The 23,091-nt window shown below is 45.7% G+C and overlaps 1 protein-coding gene across 11 annotated transcripts in view; it reads right to left on the minus strand.

Annotated features, from left to right (window-relative positions):
• Positions 1-200: 200 nt before the first annotated feature.
• Positions 201-23,091, minus strand: part of CAMTA1 (calmodulin binding transcription activator 1) — a 773,163-nt gene continuing 750,272 nt past the window's right edge. For 4 of the 11 annotated variants that reach the window (XM_080921358.1, XM_080921355.1, XM_080921349.1 and 1 more), the window contains 6 exons: positions 20,109-20,296; positions 19,244-19,490; positions 18,191-18,262; positions 15,531-15,724; positions 14,444-14,518; positions 201-3,519 (listed from right to left, as the gene is read on the minus strand). In XM_080921358.1, the coding sequence (XP_080777484.1) occupies positions 3,456-3,519; positions 14,444-14,518; positions 15,531-15,724; positions 18,191-18,262; positions 19,244-19,490; positions 20,109-20,296 (840 nt within the window). In that variant the 3' untranslated portion in view covers positions 201-3,455. Of the gene's footprint in view, positions 3,520-8,452; positions 8,632-11,939; positions 11,971-14,443; positions 14,519-15,530; positions 15,725-16,966; positions 16,988-18,190; positions 18,263-19,243; positions 19,491-20,108; positions 20,297-23,091 lie in introns of all 11 variants that reach the window. The other 7 variants (XM_080921352.1, XM_080921350.1, XM_080921354.1 and 4 more) reach the window with 6 other exon arrangements.

Here is a 23,091-nt window from a genome sequence, read left to right on the forward strand (position 1 = left end):
CAAGTAACTGCATTTTCGATAAATCACTGCGTTGAGGAACTAGGCAGGGTAGGTGGAAAGCAAGTGCTTTGGGGAAGTGTCTCTAAGTGAAACTCTGGGTGGGAGAACACTACTTGCAGAAGGTAAAAAATACTTTCCATCCTCAACACCTTGGATTTCCGGTCAAGTTTAAAAGCAAAACACAGATAATATGGGGAAATTTTCTTCATTTTTAATTTACAGCAGAAAGAATATAAAGCATTCAGAAAACATTTTCCATATTTTTAAGGGCAATTCAAAACATTTTGCATGGTTTCCAGCAGCTGAGTTCTTCGACAGATCCATTGACTCAATGATGCTTCACATGCACAATTACAAAAATAAAACTTACAAAAAAGAAGACATCTAGACTAGTTTTACATGCAAGTCCCAGGGACCCCCCGTTGGGCGCCAACTACTGTGTGGAACTGCCATAAGCTACCGTGCAGCCAGAAAGGGGTTCGTCTTAATGTCTTTAATTCATTCACACAGTACAGCTGATTTTTGAATGGGTAACAAGGATAGCAATTAAACCTTCAGGAGACAGAATAAGATTAGCTATTAATTTTATCATGAAATCCTACTCCTGGCACTTGGGAATTCAGATTATCCAAGAAAGCTGCACCTACCTATCACCTTATATCCAAAATTAAGAGTCACAAAAAAAAAAAAAAAAAAAAAAAGGTGGTCGGAAATGCTTTGTGTCAGTGGAAGTACGCTTTAACTTCACCTAGAATTCACAGTTGTACTGGTGGGTTTTGACCCTACTTCTATCCCCTCTATAAGAACTATTTCTATGTCTCTATCTTCCAGAGTTTTCCAACGTATTCAGCTAATAATGTGGCATGTGAAACACTTAGGGGAAAAAAAAAATAATGTGAGGGTTTGAAGCAAATGCACCGAGATCACTGCTCTGGTCAAATGATGATTCACTTGAACCATAAGCAATGGAGTGAATGTATCCAAATCCATGACTGAGACAGGATATTCTGAAAGAGCTGGCTTTACATTCTATTCCCTGTTAAGAGTACAATTGTTTCTGTAAATTACTCAGTGTCCTCAGACAGGTCAAATTGTGTAAAATAATAGGTATGTTGGGAGTGGGGGGGGGGGGTCGAGGATTGCAACAGCTGCAACAGAACCCACACAGGTAAAACCAAAACTGGGTCAGGTCAGCTTACAAATGTACAGGTGGCTCCTAGCTATGGGGCTGTCGCTGTTCCAAGCTGATCACAAGCAGAAAGACATGTACTGTACAGTAATTTGAGGTTGGCAGTGAAAGGAAGTAATTAAAAAACAAGTACAATTATAGAAAAGGCACCGAGAGCACTGACCCCAGTTTTTATTTATTTATTTATTTTACCACAATCCTTTTGTTTCTACCTCCCTTCTGAAGACACCAGCTTAAAGCTCATTTGTGAATATTTTTAGGCTTCACAACAAGCCTTGAGTTTTAACTCACGGTTGGCAGCCAGAACCATGTTGGTTTATTTTAGTGTGTCTTTTTTTTTTTTTTAAAAGAAAAAAATCTCATACCAACTATTTCTCACACTTAACCTGGGAATTTTAAACTAGCATTAGCAAACACAAAACTGGTTCTCTCCGTTTGACATCATAGGTTAGCTTTAAAAGCACTGGATTTCTTTGGCTCCTCATTACCTGGGAAGTACTGTGCTATGGCACCCTTCCCTCAACACCCATCTTTGCCGAGTTTCCCTTTTATTTTGTCTCGTGAGCAATTTTAGTCTTTTCTATTTTTTTTTAAATTTCCAGCAGGAGATATGAAAACGTGTCATTTTTCTCATTTTCTTTCATCTTAATGTTCTTTGTTGTTGTGAGTGGATGGTGTTAAGGTCTCTAAGGATTCATCTTATGATTATCTATTTTGCAAAAGTAACTTAATTTTCATAAGCAATATTAGCATTCACATTACTTGGCACCTTTGGCAAAAAAATTTTTTTAAATAAAATAAACTAAACTCCTGATAGCCAAAATTAAATGTAAACATATCCTTTTTTTTTTTTTTAAAGTAATGCTACTCTGCCTCTTTTCCTAACTCTAAATACAGTAGCTCTTTTTTATTTTTTGCAGGTCATGCTTTTGCAAAATGTTCTTCTACAGAACATTTAAAATAAAGTACTCTTATAGTGAAATAAAGTTTTTTTTTGTTTCATTTTACAGACCATAGCCACTAATGCTTTGCTTTTTTTCTTTTTCTTGATTTCATGCACATCTTTGTTTTAATATATACAATATATACAAACAATACATCCACATTGTTCTCGCTCATTCAGACAAAACTATACAAATAATTTCATCTTGCCATGTTATTGACCTCTGTGAATAAAATATTTAGCAATTAATATAACCCCATTTGAAATATTTTCTCGCTTTCTTTTTTCATTTCTACCTTTTGTATGTACACAGAAAACCACTCCGCTTGGATGAGATAGAGCCAAAACATGGAATTTACTGGCCAGAATGCAGCACCACACTGGTCGTTTAGGTGGCAAATGTCCAGGCAAGGTTTATGATCCCTTGGAATTACTACAGTTTCCAGGGTTACTAAAAAAGGCTACATGCGTTACCAAGTCTTAAGTAATCCTCACTGCAGGAGAGTGGGGCAGACAAACTAAAGTGCTGACCATGAGAAGGGGCGGGGTGGTCACTATCCTTGCAGGTTCCTGGGAGGTGGTGGGGGCAAGAAAATGAATTTAAATGCCGTATGCTGTTTCTCGTTATTTCCCGTGCATTACCCGTTTGCCACACATCCACCCCTCTGCAAATTTTCACAAGACATTAAAAACCTGCAGATTTTAAAAGTTGCATTAAGTGTGCTGTAGAGATTCAAACGAACGGACGGACGAACCAACGGACGGAAAGAAACAAAAAAGAAAAACGGAACGGAAACTCAAGATCAAACAGTGAAGGAGATGAGGACAGGCGGACTGGCACGACTCAGGTGATCTAAGCCCTCCACTGAGAACCAAGGATTCAGCTTCTTGGAAGTCACCGCAGGTGCAGGCGCAGCGCTCCTCGTGTGGCTGACGTCGCCCCGCCTGTTCTTATCTATATTTTTGGTATAAATATTTGTACAGTTCCACACGATGTTTGAATACAGCCCTAATGACAAGGAAAGCGGCTTCCTCCTAAGGTGAAGCCCTTCCAGTTCCTCCTGGTGTCTTGTTTTTTCCTGTGATCCAACAGAAGATTGAGTTCCAAGATGTCTTGCTGATCAAATTAAAAGTTGTCCATGAGAGTGCAAATGTAATGAGCAAACATTCTTGTTAAAATCCTGCAGCTGACTCCCCAGAACTGCAGAGGGATTGTGTATGTGTGTGTGTGTCTGTGTCTGTGTGTATGTATGTGTGCACGAGCGTGTGTGTTGTTGCATGTCTCTGCTAAAAACAGAAATGGAAAGAGTCTGAGAAGCAATGTCACATTGCTAAGGGATGCTGCTGTATGTCTTCAAGTTCCTTGGCCTTTTTCAATTCTTTCACTCTGGAAGAGAAACAAAACACAACACCAGGTGATAACTACCAAGTGGAACTGGGACCAGATAAAGGAGAGGGGCTTTTGCCCCTGAAATGAGACGCCCAGACAAGCCCCTTCTGCAGACTGACAATAGGAAAACTTGTGAAATTGTTGGGAGAATATTCAAAAAAGGAGGATGTGAGTCTGTGTAAAAACATGTAACATTTCACAGAGGGGGCGCCAAGAAGAGAGCAAAGCTATCTGCTCTGTTCTGAATCAAGGATGACACTTGTAGCTTGGGGACATTTAGTTACTTGAGGAACTTCTTCCTCTGGCTGATGGACTACTATAAATGCCCCACAATTCCGTGTGATGTCAAGTCAGGAATCAGCACACAATCTGTTTAGCTCTGAGTAGACCCAGGGACTGAATCATTTCACTCATAGATGCCAAGCTGCTGGCTACCTTAAACCTGACCCTACAACCAGCACCACGTTCCTTCCCCCGCTCTGCTGTATTTCTGAGTCTTGGCTCTTCATAACTCTTGGTTCCCTCACGTTTCAAACTGTAACTTTACAGTTCATGTTCCTTTTCAGAGCTCCCATATGGGCAGCATTAGGATCAATACCGAGCAGGGACTTTGTTTTGGATTTAAGCAAGGCTGCTCAAAGACCGCCACGGAGAGCTCACTCCATAGAGAGCTTTATAAACTGATGCTCCAACTTCCATTTTTTAAAACGTAAGACTCTGCCTTAAAAAATTTGGTGCCCAATGAGATGAGGTGCGAGGGGAGTGTTGCAGGATATGCAGCTATTCCTCTGCATGGACAGTGGCAAATGCATTCATTAACGGCAGAATAGTGAAGTGCAAGGCAGTGCTCTGAGCCAGCCAGTCCTCAAATGCCACCTGCCACAGAGTAACGTCTACTTCCCAGAAGTTGGCATGAGAGGACAGTTCAGCCAGACAGAAGCAGAAGTTGCTGAAGGCTTTCCTACACTGCCCCAGTGACAGAACAAGGACACATTTGATTGGTCGTGGGCTTATTCGAACATCAGTCAAAAGTGGCCTTCATCTAAGGCCTCTCCTAGTGGTTTAAGACATGCCAGTCCATTAAAAGTTATTCATGATGAATGCTAGTGTTTTCTAAATATATGCAATAAAACTCAGGCAAATAGGAACATCAAGCGGGGGGGGGGGGAGGATTACACTATTGGTGGATCACACAGGTAGGCAATGAATGGAAGGAAACATACATTCTGAGCAGTTTTAAGGTCTTTTAGATTGACAACCTTGAAACAAAATCATTTCTTAGGAGCGTGAAAGCTATTGTGATCTCTTCAGAGAAAGAAGCTATATCCTTTGGAAGAAAACCTTTATCATTTATATTAAACTGCTATTGTACACAAGAACTTGATTATCTAACTCACTGCGTATGTCAAGCCCAGCTTAGCGTAGCTCATTTACAAATGGCCGGGTGTCTCCTAAACTGTCCTTTCTTCAAGCTACATTTAATATGTTTGTTGTTGATGATGCTGTTCTTTGTTGGAGATAGCTCTTTCTGTGTAGCCCTGGCTGTCCTGGAGCTCATTCTGTAGATCAAACCCAGAGATCTGCCTGAGTGCTGACATCCAAGTTGTGCTCCACCACTGCCCTGCTTAATATGAATTTAATAATTAAGCACACCAAATCGAATTAGGCCCTAGGGCGTGGCACCGCGTTGTGGTGTAGAATAGTACAGGATTATTGGCCCCTACTTTTGGACATGCATACTTGACAAACAGCGTCTTGAAAATTGAAACATGCTATAGATCTCTGTTCAATTTTTAAACATGCAGCATCTAGACTAACATCCCTTTTGGCTGGGACAATGCAAGGCATGCATGGATGCCGACCTCACTTCCAGACATGCAGTGTCTGTGCTCACGCAGACCCATCTGCCCAAGTCCTGCAAGATGTGCATGCTGCATCAGATACCATGTTTTCTCTGTGCATTAGCACAGAACTCCATCACAGCATCGCTGCTGAGACCTCAGAGTTTCAAGATGTCTGAACTTAAAATCTGGTGGCATCACCACAGATACAGACCTTCGTCTCTCTAGAACCATCAGAAATGCTTTATACATATTAAGTTCATCACTGAGGTGAATAAGAAAGGAGACTGGAATGTTTTAGGAAACTTCATACCAAGGAACCTGTAGCCAGCCTGTCAGGATAGGCGTAAGTTAACTCTATACATCTAGCTAAACTGGTTAAAAGGATGGGCTTTACACACACCCCTGCCTCTGCCACTTCTTTCAGAACTAGTTAAAATGTCAGCTAAGTTTTCACAAAGATTTAGGTTGCCACATAATGAGTGCTGAATTAATTATGAATTAATGATATCACACACTGCTAAGGAGAGAGGCATGTCCACACACACAGGAAGTCTACATAGAAAGAAAATGAGAACATTCCAATTTTCAGGTACATTAGTTTCACCACTGAGTCACAACACTATACTGGAATTATTTATGACATCGGAGGAGTGAGATGCCATAGAACTCTTTTTAAGTGGAAGTCTGTTAAGGGATGAACTAGAGAAAAGGGTGTGGGGTTGAAAAGGCAAGTCATATCACAGTATCATTAAAGGTTACCCAGTGCCTGTAAGAGAAATACTGCTACAATCTTGAATTTGTAAATCCAGACTGTAAGATTCATAGGAATTAAGCAACCTGCCTCTACCTGTGCAGCTGATAAATACCAGAATAGCGTCCACCATGCCTGACTTAAAAGCTATTCTGTTCCACTCCACTGCCTCCAACAGTCTTGTTTTTTAAAATTCCTACTATATTGTTTTCTCCAAAAAGACTTTTTAATAGGAAAAATAAATCTAGACCATAGTTTGAAGGAAACTAATAATGATTCTGTCTTCTCCATTCCAAGACACCATCATCTGTGAAGAACTTACGTACAATGATATGAACACCCTCATACAAAAGTGCACCTGGTCTAATGCTGTCCTGGAACCCTGGAACACACATAAAGAATATGTCTAATCCAAGAAGACAGCCTGAAATGTAAGACAGACACACCCTGTTGACACCAACCCACTGAGACAGCAAGAAACAGACCTGCGCTGTCAGTGCTGCTGAAATTACCAAACAGGACTTCACTGTACTTAAAGGAAAAATGAGGGTGGAATAGGTATCTACATTGTCCTTTGAATCAAACACATGGCAGATAAAAATCAGGAAATCAAACTATATTGCCTCCAAAGAAATTATATGTTTCTAAGTTGAGTTGGGACAGTACCAGAAGTACTAGAATTTCCAATAAATTCCAAGAAACAGTTATTTCAAAGATTTTTTTAAAGCTGATTTCGCCTTTCATTCATGGACATACTCATTAAAAGGCATATTTAAAACATGAACAAGAAAGCTATCTAAGTTTAATCAGCACCTCTGTGCCTTCCTCCTTCCTCCTGTGTTCTCCGTGAACAACAGTCGATACGTGCTTCTCTACTAACTACCATGCAGTTTGGCACTCTTTAAGATGCTCCTTTAAAGATTTTACTTTTAGCGTGTGGGTGTGTGTGAACATGCGTGTGTGCGCAGCCTTATATGTACACATGGAGGTCGGAGGGCAGCTTTCAGGAGTCCATTCTCTTCCCCTATGGTAAATTCTGAGGATGGAAGTGTTAGTGCTGGCAGCATTCGTACCCACGGGGCCATCTCATGGGCCCCAAAAGGTCCCTAAGATATTTTTCTCTATCTGTCACAACTTAGTATTATAAATGTGTTTACACAACAGAACCTTTTTTCTTGGTGTCTTCTGTGCGACACATATGTTCAGTACATGAACCTGGTAAACACAGACCTCAATTTCTGACATTGGAGTTTTACTGAAGAACGCAGTACCCATGATTACTACCTGTGCAATTTAGAGCAGGGGTACTCAGCCAGCCCCGCTGTGTTACACAGTCGCTACATATTGCTGAAGTTTGGGTTTTCTTAAAGAATTACAAAGCTGGGGCTTTGACTAAGGACTAAGAATGAAGTGAACTTAAAATGCCCAGGCTACCTACACCCTACTCTACACTATCTATCTCTCTCTCTCTCTCTCTATCATCTATCTATCTATCTATCTATCTATCTATCTATCTATCTATCTATCTATCTATCATCAATGGATTGTACTTGTTTCTGAATAGTCTTGCATGAGATGGGTTAGACAAATGCAGGACAGAAGCTACAGTTTTTCTGTGCCCCAGGTATTGTTTCCCCTCAGGAGAGCGCTGAGGGGCACGTTTCTCTCCACTTTCATTTATGTGCCTGTGTCTGTGTGGAGCGCATGCTTAAGAGTGTAGGTGTGCTTTCCTGGAGTCAGAGCTACAAGAGGATGCTGAGAACCAAACTTCAACCTTCTGCTATAATAGCAAGTGTTCTTAACCACCAAGACACCCCAGCAGCCTGAGGACCCTATTTCTGACTCTCTTATCAGTAATTTGGAAGGTACTTGACTAGCTTGGAGGTACAGGAATCAGAGCAGCAAGTCTTTGAATCGTGACCATTCAAATCACCAGACAATCCCCAAGATTATTTTCGAGCATTCAGGCTGCAAATAACTCACACTGTGAGATACGGTGGTGTCTCAACCAGAAACAGAAAGAAAGCTGCATCAAATGGTCTGGAGGGATGTATATAAGCAGCAGCCCTGAAAGCCCGCGGAAGCTCACAGGGTTGGCTCCATCAGATGTCCAATGAGAATACATGAATAAATGAGAGGCCTGCTGCAGACTCTAGCGAACAATGGCTTCATGGGAAAAGCGTCAGGCAAAGCCGCTTCATTACACCTACTGGGTGACACTCAGCCAGAGAGATGTTTCATGAGTCAGTGGCTTTTAGCAGGCAGAGCCTCGCAGTGCTGGCCATCAAAAAAAAAAAACCACAGGGCAGCCTGATGCTGCTTTCTGGTTAGTTACCTGTTGCTCTCAGAGCTGCAACAGCTTGTGAGAAATTTAGGAAAAGAGAGATCTTGCCATATTCCAGAAATTTCATTTGGATTGCAAAATAAAAAAGACAGAGAGGCCCAATAAGAATGACAAAGAGCATGTTGTCTGCAATTTAACACACACCACTGTGTTCCAAAAATATTCATTTCCTAAAAGAGGCAAGTGAGACAGTTACTTAGAGGTTCAGACCCATCCTCCTTGACATGTTTCACATCCATTTCTAACTTCTTGGATAACACGGGGCCACCTGGAATCTAAACCTCATGCCACAATTAACTGAAGATGTGGTTAACACATCTGTTGGCCCTTGATGACGGCTCAACTTTCCGCAACACGGCTCTTTCAGATGGGGTCAGAAAATGATCCCTTGGATAGAAAACCAATGCCAATCTGTGACCCTCAGAACCTGGTGGCATGCTCCAGGCAGTTCACAGGGCTGCTCTGGAAGTCAAAGGTGCTTGGCTGAGGTAACCGCTCACCAAAATGCTTGGTCACTTCTCACAAAGTGAAGGATTGGAGAACCCAATTCTCAAACACCCACGGTTTGAACACTTGTGATTGAAATGCTACCTCTTCTTCCTCTAACAAAGATTCTTTCATTTCGGTAGAAGAGGCCCACCCACCTTCATTACACATGAGCAGTAAGTCAGTAATTACTAAAAATAGGTTATTTAAATACCAAGGCCCTTAAGACCCTCTGCTGACTGTGCTTTCTGAACCCCTCCCTGTTACCTCATACAGAAAAGGGAGACACCTGTTGAGGATATACGGAGAATGGCCTCTCTTGTTTATGAGGGGCACAAAAGGACTGTTCCTAAGAGAGAGAGGACAAAACCACCTTGCATCTGGAAAGGGACACGGCATTGTGACTGCATGCATTTTCAGCCAATTATATCTCAGTACCTTGAGGCCAAGTTGTTGTGTGATTCAGTGAGTGACTCGCTAGTTCCTGACTGTGTATCTCTGGTTCTACTGTGAAACTGGGAACCACCACAGGGGGCGCACCAGTAGTCTGTGTAGAAGGCAGTACATTCACAAGACAACTTTGGGAAATCCTTAAACCTTAAACATCATACACTAACCATGTGAATAAAAGTAAAGAATAATTCATTTCAATGATGCAGAATAGCCATTCTCCTCTTAAAGTAAAACTGTGTCTGGAGAGAGGGCGTGGGGGTGGGGGGAGGGAGGAAGGAGGGAAGGAACCAAAGCTCCAAACCACACACTTAGAAGTTGATAACTCCATTTTCAGTTGTTGGATAAACCAGGAGTTAAGCCTGGGTGAAAGGCAGGAAACAAATGAGCTGCACTCTGGATAAAGATGAGTGTGTGCTGCTCCTGTCCAGCCTTCCACAGAGAGGCTGAAATTGAAAAGACACAGTTGGTAATGTTGGGTCACCCTGCAGCTGTGATACTGTGCACCCAGGATGAGCTACGGTGTCCTAAATCTGCTGATATCGGCGCCTACCTTTGTGGAGGTCCTTCTGCTGTGGGCCTGGGACTTTGGCCAACAGCATTTTCCACACTGCACCACAAAAATGTTAACTGTACATTTTCAGTTACTTTTCAACATAGACACCTCTAACTGGTTTGCTGGACTTTATACATTAACAAAATAAGCATGTTAGCCTCGGTGACACACCACCTCAGGACTATACACCTGAGAGAATGCTCGGCTCCCGAGAAGCTCGACTTGGGGGATTACAGGGTGGGGTGCCACTGCAAGTCCTTGAGGAAGAGAGAGGGAGAGGAGATCTTATTGGCAACTGCACAAAGCCATAGACAAACCATTCCTTAGTAAGGAGCTGGATAAATGGTCCCGTCCCAGAAGGAACCTGATACCCTCCTGGCTCCTCTCTCTCAAGCTCCCTGCTGACTGCGTGAGGCATGAGGGATGTTATGAGATTCCAGCTTCCCATGCATGAGTGGGAGTCTCCAGAGTTCATGGCAGAATGCAGCAGGCACTAGAGAAATTAAAGAAGGGACTCTGGTTTGCACTGAAAGAGCTTTTAGAGAGTGAGCCCTTGACGATGGTCGTTATTGACATACCAGAAACTAACAAGCTTCAAAAGTGCTTCAGCAACCACTTCCAAAGTCAGTCCCCTTCAGCAGGCTCTCCAAACTGCATTTAGCATGCAAGATACTACCACGGAGGTAAACTGAGTGCTAGGGCATGCAACTGTCCTCTGGAGGGCTCGTTCTTGTTTCCAGTGAGAAAGGTGGAACCGCCTCTCATTTTTCTCCTCTATTTCAACCAGACCTGTCTGAGAGGCTCTACCACACGGGGCCTGGACTCTCTCAGTGGTGAACGACTATCTAACACTAAGAAGGGTGGGAACCATCAATTACTAGCATTGCAGTGTTCCTGGTTTTGGTTCCAAGTTTTCCCTTCAGTAACCGTTCACGGTTAGCTTGTCTTATTCCCTGGTTTAAGGTGGTCACAGCTGTTCTACAGCTAAGTCATTTCTCAGGAAAAACGTGTAAAAACTCACTGCTGTATCATCAGGTCGGCATGGCAGCAGGCCTGTACCGGTTGACGTGTTATGCTGAATTAATTTCCTCTCAAAAGGCTAACACAGTTAATCCAGATCCCAGCCCGATGTTGCTGAGTTCCTGTCCCAGCCTTCTGAAAAGTTTTCTGGTATTTTCTTCCACCGTCACTTCCGGTGTGTGTCCTGCACACTCGTGTGTGCAGTGCACACCCACAGCCCGGAATGCTATGCTCTGACGTGGGAACGCTGGCTGTGTTTACTATCTAGCCAAGACAATGTCAGCAGAAGACAAATGCATTTGGAATAGCTACTTCCAACTGTAACGAGGAGTGCACATCCGGCTCGCCTCCGCCGTGTACTCAAGTGTCCTAGGCAGGTTCTGTAGGACAGCTTTGTATCCTGACTTACCTCACACCACAAGGATAGAGAGGTTTAGAAACTGAAGTTCTAGGCAGGGTACCAGGGAAGTAGTATCTGTAAATAAATAATTTTTTCCCACCCTAGCACTTTCTAATGAGTTTTGATTTTGATTTTTTTTTTTTTTTTTTTTTTTTTTTTTTTTTTTTGCCTAAGAAATTTTGACCAGTTTTGAGGAAATCTGACATGGTGAAGTACTGTAGTTACAAAGCCACTTGCTTAATGTTTTCCCGTAACGCTGCTGAGCATCAGCAGGAAGGCCTGTGTGGAAGGCGCTCCGCCTGGCCTAAGCATGCTGGGCGGTGGTCTCAGAAGGTCCCTCCCTCACTTCTTCATGCATGTGCACATCAACTGTAAGTGGCTGCTCTCCTGTTGCATAGACAGCAGGGTTAGTACTCAGGGTTAGTTTTTATTTTGTTTTAATTTCATTCAGAATGGATGTGAAACTTACTGGCATACCTACGCTGCAGCCCCATGCAAGCAAGCAAAAAGCAAAATATTGAAAATGGAAGATAAGGAGAAACTGGCTAGCAGGCAGCTAAACTCACCCTTTTGTACAGCCTATGGTCCACCAGGGGGCTTTAGACAGTAAAACAACACCAGAGAGCTATTAGCATGTGAGGGTCACGGCAGAAATCTTATCAATAGCTTTATTAGCATGTGAGGGTCACGGCAGAAATCTTATCAATAGCTTTAAGTCACCCAAAGACATGTCACCGGCAGGTGGTTTCTCTTGTGGGGAAGGCCGAGAAGGGTGGTGGCAGGAATGGGGACAAGCAGGAAGAAAACCCGTCAACTTTTAAAAATCCGTTGTGATCACATGACTTAGAAATGGGTCCTGCTGACTCCTCAGACCACTGTCTACCTACCTTGTTGAGAGGGTGTCATGAGGTTTCCTACTTAACCCAGACTGTAATGATCCTAAAAGGCAACAGCCATGGCAGTTCCGCTTATGAAAGTAACACTAAGTAAACCAGAATGGGTTGCACACATCTGAGGGAAAACACAAGTTGGACTTCACTGGACTCCTTATCAAAATATGTTCAGCAGACAGACAGAAGCCGGAAGCGAGCAGCGCACACTGCGCAGCCGGCACACAGAGGCTCCTGCTGTCCGAGTGTGCCTCCTACTGCCATCTGAACCAGGAAAGAGCAACAGTCTTTATTTTGCTGCAAATGGTGGAGCAGAAAGAGCCCCAGACCGGACTGCTCCCCTTCCCAGGAGACCCCGCCAGCCTCCGTGAGGATGGGCTGGTTAAAATGTGAAGTCAGGACAGGTGAGATCTTCGGCAAATTCCTCAGCTGGTTTAAAGTTAAGAGAGGGATTCCTCTGTCCAGCCTACTTTAGCAAGCAGTCTTTTACACAATCGTACTTCAAGTATCTTACACTGACTCCTCCACTGTAAACACAGCACACTCCCTCAAAAGAACACGCGTTGGAAAGTCAGCGAAGAACTCGGGGAGTTCTGCTCACACTGCATTTCTCACACACGTCTGGACTCAAGGAACAACTTGGATAGAGCATAGCACAGTTTGACCCACGGATGGTCCTGTTTATGGAAAACAGTCTCAAAAGCAACATTAGGGTCTGGACCAGATGAACCAGTCTCACAAAGCAGAGTGACCGCTCTGCACCATGGGGGGCTAAGTCTACTAGTCTCTGTGCTGCGCAGTGTGTTGGGGGGTTTCATTCTGCAGGCAAAACAAAAAGGAGGAACTGGACTCATGAGGAGGTAAGGAAAGTTACCCGGGGGAGTCCAAGGTAAACAACCCAAGAAACTCAGTTACTCTACCAAGTCATAACTGCTTGACTGCCAACTGAAAGGTGCAGCTTAACAGCAGAGACAGGAGACTGACCAGCTTTGAGGAGACTTGGAGGATCCCTCTCATTACATGAGATCGTACCCTGTAGTTTACTGTTTCCTGCCCGGCCTTTTTCAGTCAGCTTATTTACACTTGCGTTTCCTGTGCTAGCTCTTAGGGTGGGAGGGGCTGGGGAGGGGCAGGTGGAGGAGAGCAGAGGAAGACCTTGATCCAAGGCACGGGGGAGCAGACAGGGCATGGGCCTGCCAACTTGGGTCCCATCTAGAGAACGCCCAGCACCCGAAGCCACTCTCTAAGGTTTCCTACTACTGCTGACGTAGCGGCTCTTATGACTGCTCCTTTCTACGGTCATACAGATGTGTGTCTGTGTTAAGTGGGAATAAGTCAAGTTCCCAGCTAAAACTGTAAGTCTCAGAGGCACATGAAAGGCTTTAGGAGGGAGAGAGAGAACCTGACGTGAGGTCTCTGAGGAATGAGGGGATGGTTAGACAGGAGGAAAAGCAGACAGCGCAGGGCCAGAGTCTGCGGCTCTCAACTGCACAGCTCTTGACTGCTTCGGAAACACACACTCCCTCTCTGCAGTTCTAAAGGCCACCACTGCGGACTCCAGGCTCCATCTACAGAGAGAAAGCAAGCCCCTCCCCCCAGCCCAGACGTCTAAGTCTTCAGCAAGAACGCTCACGTTTGAGGAGACGCTCCTCTAGCTAGGCTCCATGAAAGCACGTTATGTCCTCAGGGACCAACAGGCTGTCTTTCCCTCTGTGTTCCCTGCCCTCACCTCGGACCAAATCAGGCTGGCTCTGTGGTAAACTGAGTGGAGGTGCTATCTTCTACGTATCCAGCAGAGGGCACCAGCCACTTAGTAGAAATTCCGCATGTGAGAACCTAGACCTTTCTCATCCTTGACTTTCTGTGTAGATGCCTATTAGCAGACCACAGTGCAAACTGGTGTACGAATGACAGGTTTAAAAAGAAACTTGGAACTAAAAGCTAGTCTGAGTTAACTACATTCATGCCCAAATCAAAACAGAAAAACACCACTGGGGAGGGAGGGTCTCTGTGGTCAGACACACACACCCTTCCCAAGATGCCACCATCCTATTACAACCTCGAGTGCCTGCCCCATGCTTGCTGGAGGTCACCAGCATGACACAGAAGCAGCAAACGGTTAGAAAGGTCAGGCTGTCCTATCATTCCCCATGAACACAATAGATAAGGGCTTGGGGTACCTGTGGCGACAGCGGCGCAGAAACCTCATTATTTTTCGAGCAGCTTGGTCCTGCTTTTTGGTCAGCAAACTGCTCCTGGAAAAGCCAGAACATTGTTGTCACAAAAAAGGTCCCAAGAAAGCTTACAGTGCAGACCCTGAACCAACCCGATCTATAGCCAGAGGCGGCTTGCAGTTAAACGGGTGTCACAAATCTAATCGCCAAGTGCACAGAGCTCCCCCGGTGCCGAGATCGGCCTGGGGACACTCCCAAGCCTCGGCTTTGTTTTCTTGAGTTTGTTTGGGACAGTGCCTCATGCATCTCAGGCTGGCATCAGATCCACAGTGTAGGGGAGACTTCTGAACTCCGGATCCCCCTGCCCTCTTCTCCCAACTGCTGGACACTACAGGCATGCACACTGGAGCAGTTTATGTGATACAGGAAATGGAGCCCAGGGTTTTGCACATGAGCTATGGCTCTCTCCCACATTTTAAGGAGACAATATGAAGACTAAAAATAAGATGGTCCCTCCATATGCCCTTACAACTTACTGCTTTGTCTAAGGTAAGACAGTTTCTCTGTAGGCCAGGTTAGCCTCTAGAGTGTTGGGATTACAAGGCGTGTACCACCATACCCAGGTTGTTCCCTGTTTGTTTTTGTGGAAACGGGCCTTTTGATGCTAGCTAGACTTCTTCAGTTTCGGAGTTAATTCTGAGCTTGATACTCTCTTTGGTCTATTACCTGTTTTTCATCTTTAGTCTCTCACTTTCTAAACTGCAATCGCGGAGCCCTATGGACTCTCCCAGGGTCATTAGGGAGTAAGTGGACCAAAGTTCAGAACACCGCAGAACGGCTATTTAAGTACAAACTCTGGTCCTGGCAAATTCTGATCTATATTGAAGTTGGCCAATGGCATAAAAATGATACCATGTAGCAGTTAAGAGAAAGGACCTCTAAGAGACTAAGCACAGGTACTGTCAGACAAAGCCACAACGCCTAGACTACGCTAGAAAGGAAGGTGCTGCCATGCTTCAGGCCCTGCACAGAGGCAGCTCTAGATAGCACCCCAGCCAGCTCCTCTATCAAAGCCTGCAGGCTCGTGACCCACCTGAGCTTTTGCTGCACAATGACCGCTGTCCTGCGGGCTGGCCGTCTCCTGCCGCACTTCTTGTAACTCCGGTAGAAGTTCTGAATCAGCACTGCAGCGCGCCGGCTCTGCTGGAACCGCTTCTGCTCGTAGTAACTTCGGAATTTGCTCTGGATCAGGATGGCCGCCTGTGTCATCTTTTTGTAAAGTGCATACTGCGGAGGACACAGAAGGAACGGGACAGTAACAACAAGAGTTGGAAGTCCTCTGAGCTTAGGAGGTAAGAGCCCCTCCTTCCCTCCTACCCCAGTCTCTGCTAGGAGCTGACCTCAGGATGCTGACAGTAAGTTTCCTGTATTCTCCCAAAATGCAAAGAACCACCTCCAGGCTGGCCTGCAGGTGACACTAAGTCTCCATCCTCACACAGCAACATGTTTGCCTCTCTTCAAGATTCCCAAAGGCATTTAAAATGTTAAAAGTTTAAGCTGCCTTTAAGAGGAGAATTTACAATCCAATTTGGAAACATTTTAATTCTTACTGTCTTGACTCCACTCACACAAAGAGCTGCCTAGCAGTCAGCACCTCTTTCTAATTTGCTCCATGCCACAAGTTTCTGACAGAGTTTCAAGGTCCCAAATACGAGGCTTATCATGAAACGCTGACACTTTTAAGTCGTTCCACCCTGGGAAAGAGTGACAACACTCGTCAGACCCATGCAGGAGGCCTGGGAATGAACCCTGGGAGGCTGTCAGAGGCCCTCAACCAACCTACTCCACAACCACAGATCTGAGGAAGGGACAGGAGCCGGGCCTGGCTTCTGAATCAGTCTTTTGGCCCTAAGAACACAAAGCTCGCTCACCATGCCATGTGGGAGTTTCTGACATAGTGAACAAGTCACACGAAGCCCTTTGCTTATGGCAACTTATTACTGTTAAGGGACCAACCACTCAGAACCCTAATCCCATGCCTAACCACATCGCCAGCTGTGCCGTAACACGAGGAAAGGAAGCTGACTTCTCGGGATGTCCCAAAAGCAAATCTGGTCTCCCCTGACCTGCTTTAGATTCCTTTCCACCCATCTGAAAGTCCTTTAAGGTAAGAACACTGTGGCTTACGAAGCATCCATGGATCATAGCATTGTGTTCTGAACACACAGTTCATGTTCTGGTCCCTGAGGCCACGGTGAAGCCCACCACAGAGATTAGGTATTTGCTTAATATTCACTAAGTCCAAAGTTACCAGCTTTGATGGACTTCCCTGGCAATGAAAATGTCCGCCTGTAATTAATGCCTCCACTAGAAAAACCACAGGTCCCCAAGAACAGATCTGAGCGGCTTAGCAAAGGGGTGTTTGATGAATGTGCCATCTTAATGACCCCGCCCCCTTGTGGCTGGTGACGAGCATGACATTCATGACTCTGGTGAAATGGTTTGTGAGAGAACTTGGTGTGCCATTACCTTCAAGGCTATCCATGTCAGCTTGGGGGAGAAACAGAGAATACAGAGTTAATGTTAGTTTGCCCGATATAGAGAATGAACCAAAGAGACCCAGAACTGGGACAACTCCCAACCAAAACCAAAGCAACAAGAAGGCAGCTGTCTTAGTATCTTCCACCTTCCGAAATACCATCCGAAATACTGTTCTTACACTTCTCAGCCACTCCTAAAGACAATGCTTCCTGGCAACATTCGCTCAGCAGGGATCTTTTACTTCTTTTTTTTTTTTAAACAAATAAATACCTGCTATCACCACAGACTTGAATATGACATAATCTAGTGCTAACATGAAGTCTGCCCACCAATCACAGAGACAAAGGGACCGTGGTGTCAGCGTTTTACACAATAAACCTTCAGTGTCTGGGATCTCAGACTCAACTGGCCAGAGCTGGAAACCCCTGCCTCCCTGCCCTTTATAGAGTTTAAAGAAGTTTGGAAAACAAAACAAAACAGTAACATGTGTTAGGAACCAAAAACCTGGGTCAGAGGGAGAGCACACCCCAAATTTCTCTGTAGTTAATATACAAGCTAACACACGATCTCCTTTCCATAACAATGTAAGGGTGACTCAAGTCCAAAAAAATAATTCCAAGGTTTTTTATCTAAAACCTTTCCCAGAGCCACCTGTTAGTGTGTGTCAGAGTGTGTCCAGCCAGGTCAGCCTTGAACTCGCCAACCCTCTGTCTTACTCTCTGAGGGCTGGGACCAGAGGCTTGTGCCACTTTCCCCAGTGAAAGGTCTGAGGTTTAATATTGAGTCTAAACTCAATGAGGAAGTTCCAGTATTTTATAACCACCTCGATATCTACAAACTCTGCTTCATTTTTCCAAGCCTGCTTCTTCCTTGAATGGCAAAAAAAAAAATTGCTTGGAGTAACTCTTGAGGCTACGGTGCTCCTGGAAGACTGGCATACCCTGTCCCTCCATGTAGTCCGGCTGCCCCACAAGCTGGCAGCGAGGCCTCCATGAGACAGGCCTGCCTGCTATTCTTGCCCTTATTGGCTAAGGCTCGGGGTCAGGCTGCTGTTCTTTCCCTATGGTTCTGAATTACAGCAATTCAAGTTAGGTCCTTGTTATCAGGAGCTAGAGGTGGTGCTTTTCAGCCAAACAGCACAGCAGCATCTTCCTCTGAGCCAGGGTGGCTTAGATGGTGCCCTTCCCTTCTGAGACACTCAGCCAAGCCTACCTGTTTGTACTTCCTGTAACAGCGCTGGATGACGGCAGCAGCCACTTCCTGCTGTTCCCGCAGGGGTCTGCCCTGAAAGGTGAGGCAAGGGAGATCAATGAACTGACCGGAGAACTGTCGACATGCAGACAGCTCGAACCTTAACTCATGTCATCCAAGCTAACACAAGGATCAACAGATGGAGGCTAGAGAGAAGGCTCAGCAGTTAAGCACTGGCTGCTCTTCCAGAGACCCTGAGTTTAACTCCCAGCAACCGCACGGCAGCTCACAACTGTCTGCAACTCCAGCTCTGGGGAATCTGACACCCTCAAATGACTAAATTGTTACGTGTAAATTGTATACACACACACACACACACACACACACACACACAAAGAACTGTCAACATACACCAAGTTAAAACCTTTACTTGTGTCATGTACCTGATCCAAGAATTAAAAAACCAGGTTTACTGAACCACATTGACAACGGTCACTATAAATTAAGAAAAAGAAAATTTCAGAACAAAATCTCCAACTATCTTTGCTTTTAAAAGTCAAACCATATTTGGATGTTAGGAGGCCTAGAAATATGCATTTAAGAGGTTTTAAACAAATTAGGTATTGCACTACTAATCTTTCAGACTCTCCGCAGTCTTTCCCAAATAGGCCAGCTACTTTTTTTTTTTTTTAAATACCTCTGGACAGTGATATATTCCATTAGGCATGTGTAGAAGATAACAGATTCCCACCCTGGCTCAGCCCCACCCCAATGAAAGCATTTGTCTTAAGACGATGACCGAGTTCTCAGGGCAGTCAACAGTCCTTAGGTCCCTAGGGGCTCAGGACAGCCCACGGTCTCAGGTCCTGATTTAGGCCATACTTCCCTTGGGACCCTGAGGTGTCAGCTTATCAACAATAAGATGACAAGAGCCACTCCACTGGTTTTCTTTGACTAAAACTCCTAAAGTTATTATGCTAATAATACAACATAACAGAACATCTTCCAATAGACACATTATCAAACCACAAACCACGGGAAAGCGGGGCCGGGATGCAGATGCTCCTCCTTTACCTTGTACTTCCGGAAGGCTGTCTGGACAAGCCGGGCAGCTTCATAGAGTTCTCTCTGCTCGTGGTCGGACAGTGTGAGCTGAGCAAGCTCGTTTTCCACCTTCTCGCCGGTGGACGCACTCAGGAATTCTGACCAGTCTGCCGCAGAGGGAAGGCTGGGTTTCTCGAAAGCCACCTCACTGACTGGAGAGCCTGCGGGACTCAAGCTGGCGTTAGAAGACGGAGTTAGGGGCTCAGTGTACGTGCTCCTAAAACAAGAGGAGAAAGAGAGGGTGGTCCATTAATTAATGCCCCAGTAATTAATTAGACAAGACAGGATCCACCCGAAGCTACCTGGGCCAGTAAGATGCTCCACTCTGTTTGTGGGTAGCTAAACACACTCTGGCTGCACCTCAGTGAAGCTCCTACTGAGCACCTATTATCCAGTTTAGCACCGTGCTGAATACTAAGGAAGCAGGAGTATCCTGAGCTGGCATTAGTTCTTTTATTAAAAAAAACATTTATTTTATGTACGAGTGCTCTATCTGCATGTGCACATGTGTGCCAGAAGAGGGCATTGGATCCCATTATAGATGGCTAGCCACCACGTGGTTGCTGGGACTTGAACTGTGGGCCTCTGGAAGGTCAGTCAGTGCTCTTAACCACTGATCCATCTCTCCAGCCCCATGACACTGCCCCTTATAAACACTGATGTGGGAGAAAGCAACAGAGGGAGAGAGGCAGAACCAGGGTCTGGAAGTGGCAGTATGTCCTGTGTTTTCCCAGGGAAAGTCTCTCTTTACCCTTGGCCTCCCGGCCTCCCTGCCTCCAGTTAAATCCAGGCCTTTATCCTGGTCAGAGGATCCCCGACCCCAGGTCTTCCCAACCTGATGTGGGCAGCACTGGGCAGACGGTCAGCATCAGCTAGGTAACTGGCCAGCCAGCTCATTGTATTGCTAATGGTGGCCGGATCTGTTCTTTCCAAGGCCGACGACTCCATGGGCACAAAGTTCTCCTGCTTGATTCGGTCCGGTGTGGCCTCGATAATGTGCTCGGCCAAGGTCATCATGTTCACCTGCAAGCAGAAGGCCGCAGGACAGGTGAGTTCCGGAGAAACAAAGCCAAACAAAAACAAACCTTCAAACTCGCTTTTCTGCTCCCCACCCCCGACCTTGTACCAGACATGGAGGTGGGGTGTGCAGACTGGGAAGGCAGGCAGCATTGGCCTCCACACAATGCATCCAAATAGCGTTGTAAGTTACGATGAGACTCACCCTGAGACCTGATTATCTCCTAGTCATAGTTGGGCCTCGCACCTTGGTGACATCTTAGAGAACTGTCTACTATCAACAGCACGAATCAGTTATGGACCTCATACCTGGTACGGGGAAGTGGGAGGGGGGTTCCGGGTAAAATAGGATCTTAAAAACAGTATGATAGTTATTTATGTGCCTGCACACGTGCGGCCAGAGGGACAAAGTGCAGGAGTGTGTTCTCTTTGTGGTCTGGGAGACCAAGCTCAGATGTGGAGGCTGAGGGAAAACACCTTTACCGGCTGTGCCATCCTGTAGACCCTAAATATCTAATTTTAACTGTGTGTGTGTGTGTGTGTGTGCGCGCGCGCGCATGCATGCATGAGAGCAGCTGCTCACAGCCCAGAAGAGGGTGTTAGATCCCCTGTTATCTATCTAGGAGGTTAGATCTTCACCGTGAGGTGAGGGCCACACGGCACGGTGCTGAGAACCAGACTAGGGCTCTCTGCAATATCACCAACCCCTCACCAACCCCTCTCACCGCCGAGTGATAGCTCGCCAGCCCCTAAAGCATCATCTTCCCTCACCAATATCCAACCACTGCCCCTGTTTCATGTCTGGGAGACCCCAGAGCTGTGGACAGCGGCTGAACCTCGGCTCAGCTATGCCCACCCACTCCTGGATCTCCTACACATAGGGGAGGGCTGATGGTTCTGTTCTGGTTAGCAGCGCTGTGCAGTGTGCAAGTGTGAGAACACGTGTGAGAACACGTGTGAGAACACGTGTGAGAACACGAGCCTAACCCCAGCACACATATAAAAAGGCGGAGCACAGTGACATGGGCCTGCAATCTCAGTGCAGGGGAGACAGAAACAGGAGGATTCCGGGTGACTCAGTGAGAGGCCCTGCCTCATGATGTAAGTGGGGAGCAACAGGAGAAGACATCCACCTCCGGCATGCATTTATGCACAGTCTCACACATTGTACACTTGCAAAAATAAAATTTAGGATTGGAGGAGTCTTTCTAAAACTCCTTGCACGCTTCTTAAAAATAATAATCAAGACTGTAACAGTTTAGGTTTCCACCAGATCTTCTGGCCTCTGGGCATGTCTGTGGAGGGTTATTCTGACTACATGCATTTGTGAAGGAAGAGCAGTCTTTGCTGTGGGCTGGCTGTTCTCTCTGAGCTGGTATCCTGGTCTGTGTATGATAAAGCAGCCTGAGCACAGAGAAGCATTCGGTGACCTGCGTCTCTTACTTTGGGTGTAGGGTGAGCGGCTGCTCCAGGCTGTCTTGACCTCCCAGCCACCACGGACTGTTCCTTGAGCCGTGTACTAAATGAACCTTTCTCCCTTAGGTTGACTTTGTCAGTATTTTATCACAGCATCAGAAGAGTCTAAGACACAGTGGTAAGCACTGTAACTCCAGTTATGGGTCCTGAGCATGCTCAGTGGGTCCCTGCCAAGCCCCACCACCGCCATAAACTCTTTAGTCCGTTCTACATCAGGTATTTTTGGTCACGACAACACTAAGACATAGAAGGCTACATCCCAGTTAGTCTTCCAGAAGCTTCCAGAAAAGCAAAATTCTGGGAATGAAATCAGATCTGGGTGGATGGGGGCAGCTGGGACACCAGGGGCGGATGCAGGAAGCACAGCTGATGTAAGACTTTTCTGACAACTATCTAAAGTTGGCTAAAGTGGATTTTACAATCTAAAAAAAAAAAAAAAAAAAAACAAAACCAGACCCCCCTTAAAAAAAAAAAAAAAACTACCTTAAATGTCTAAGATGAAATTTCCTCAATGAACAACTATCTGTGACTGTGTTTCCATAAAGGTTTAGCTAAGAAGAGAAGACCTACCCTGAATGTGAGCATCGTCACCCCATGGGCTGAATAAGAAGGGAGCGGGCAGCACCAGCCAGCAGCTGCTTCCTGGCTGCTTTGCACAGAGCAGCCCCTCCTGCTCCCATGCCCTCCCCAGCACGATATCTTCAAACAGAACCAGAAATCACCACCACCACCCCCTTCAGCTGGTTTCGTCACTCCAAGAAGGGAAGTAACCACCACAGGGGCCAGCAGAGGCCGTCTGCACCAAGGACTAGGCAGATGGACAGGCAGAGCAGAGACAGCTGCAGGTTCGTGTGATTTGAGCTTTACCGTAAAGGCAGCTACACTCGGCTACTTTCCCACGCTTATGGCACAGCCAAGGTTATAACCGTTTCTGTACGAGCCGCAAGAATAACCACCATCTGGCCCTTTACAGAAACAAACAAACAAACAAACAAACCTACCAGTCTTTTGTCTACAACATTATTGGACTGAGGCTGGGCGGGATGGGATGCACCTCTAACGACTCGGGAAGCTGAAGTTGGAGATCGGACACCAGCCTGGGAACTTAATGAGAACGTGTCTCTAGATAAAACTTAAAAGGGGCCTAGGACTGTGCCCAGTGGAGAGTGTTTGCCTAACGTGCAGAGCCCGAGCAGTATCGTTTGATTTAACCTGGCAGGCATCCTCCTGGCTACACGGTTGTTGGTAAATCAGTGGTGAGGGTCTGCCATCCACCAGGAGCAGGGGCTACACTGTGAATAGGCGTGCAGGCCTCTTGTCCTTCA

The sequence above is a fragment of the Micromys minutus genome (assembly GCF_963924665.1).
Source record: "Micromys minutus genome assembly, chromosome: 9".
Lineage (NCBI taxonomy): Eukaryota > Metazoa > Chordata > Mammalia > Rodentia > Muridae > Micromys > Micromys minutus.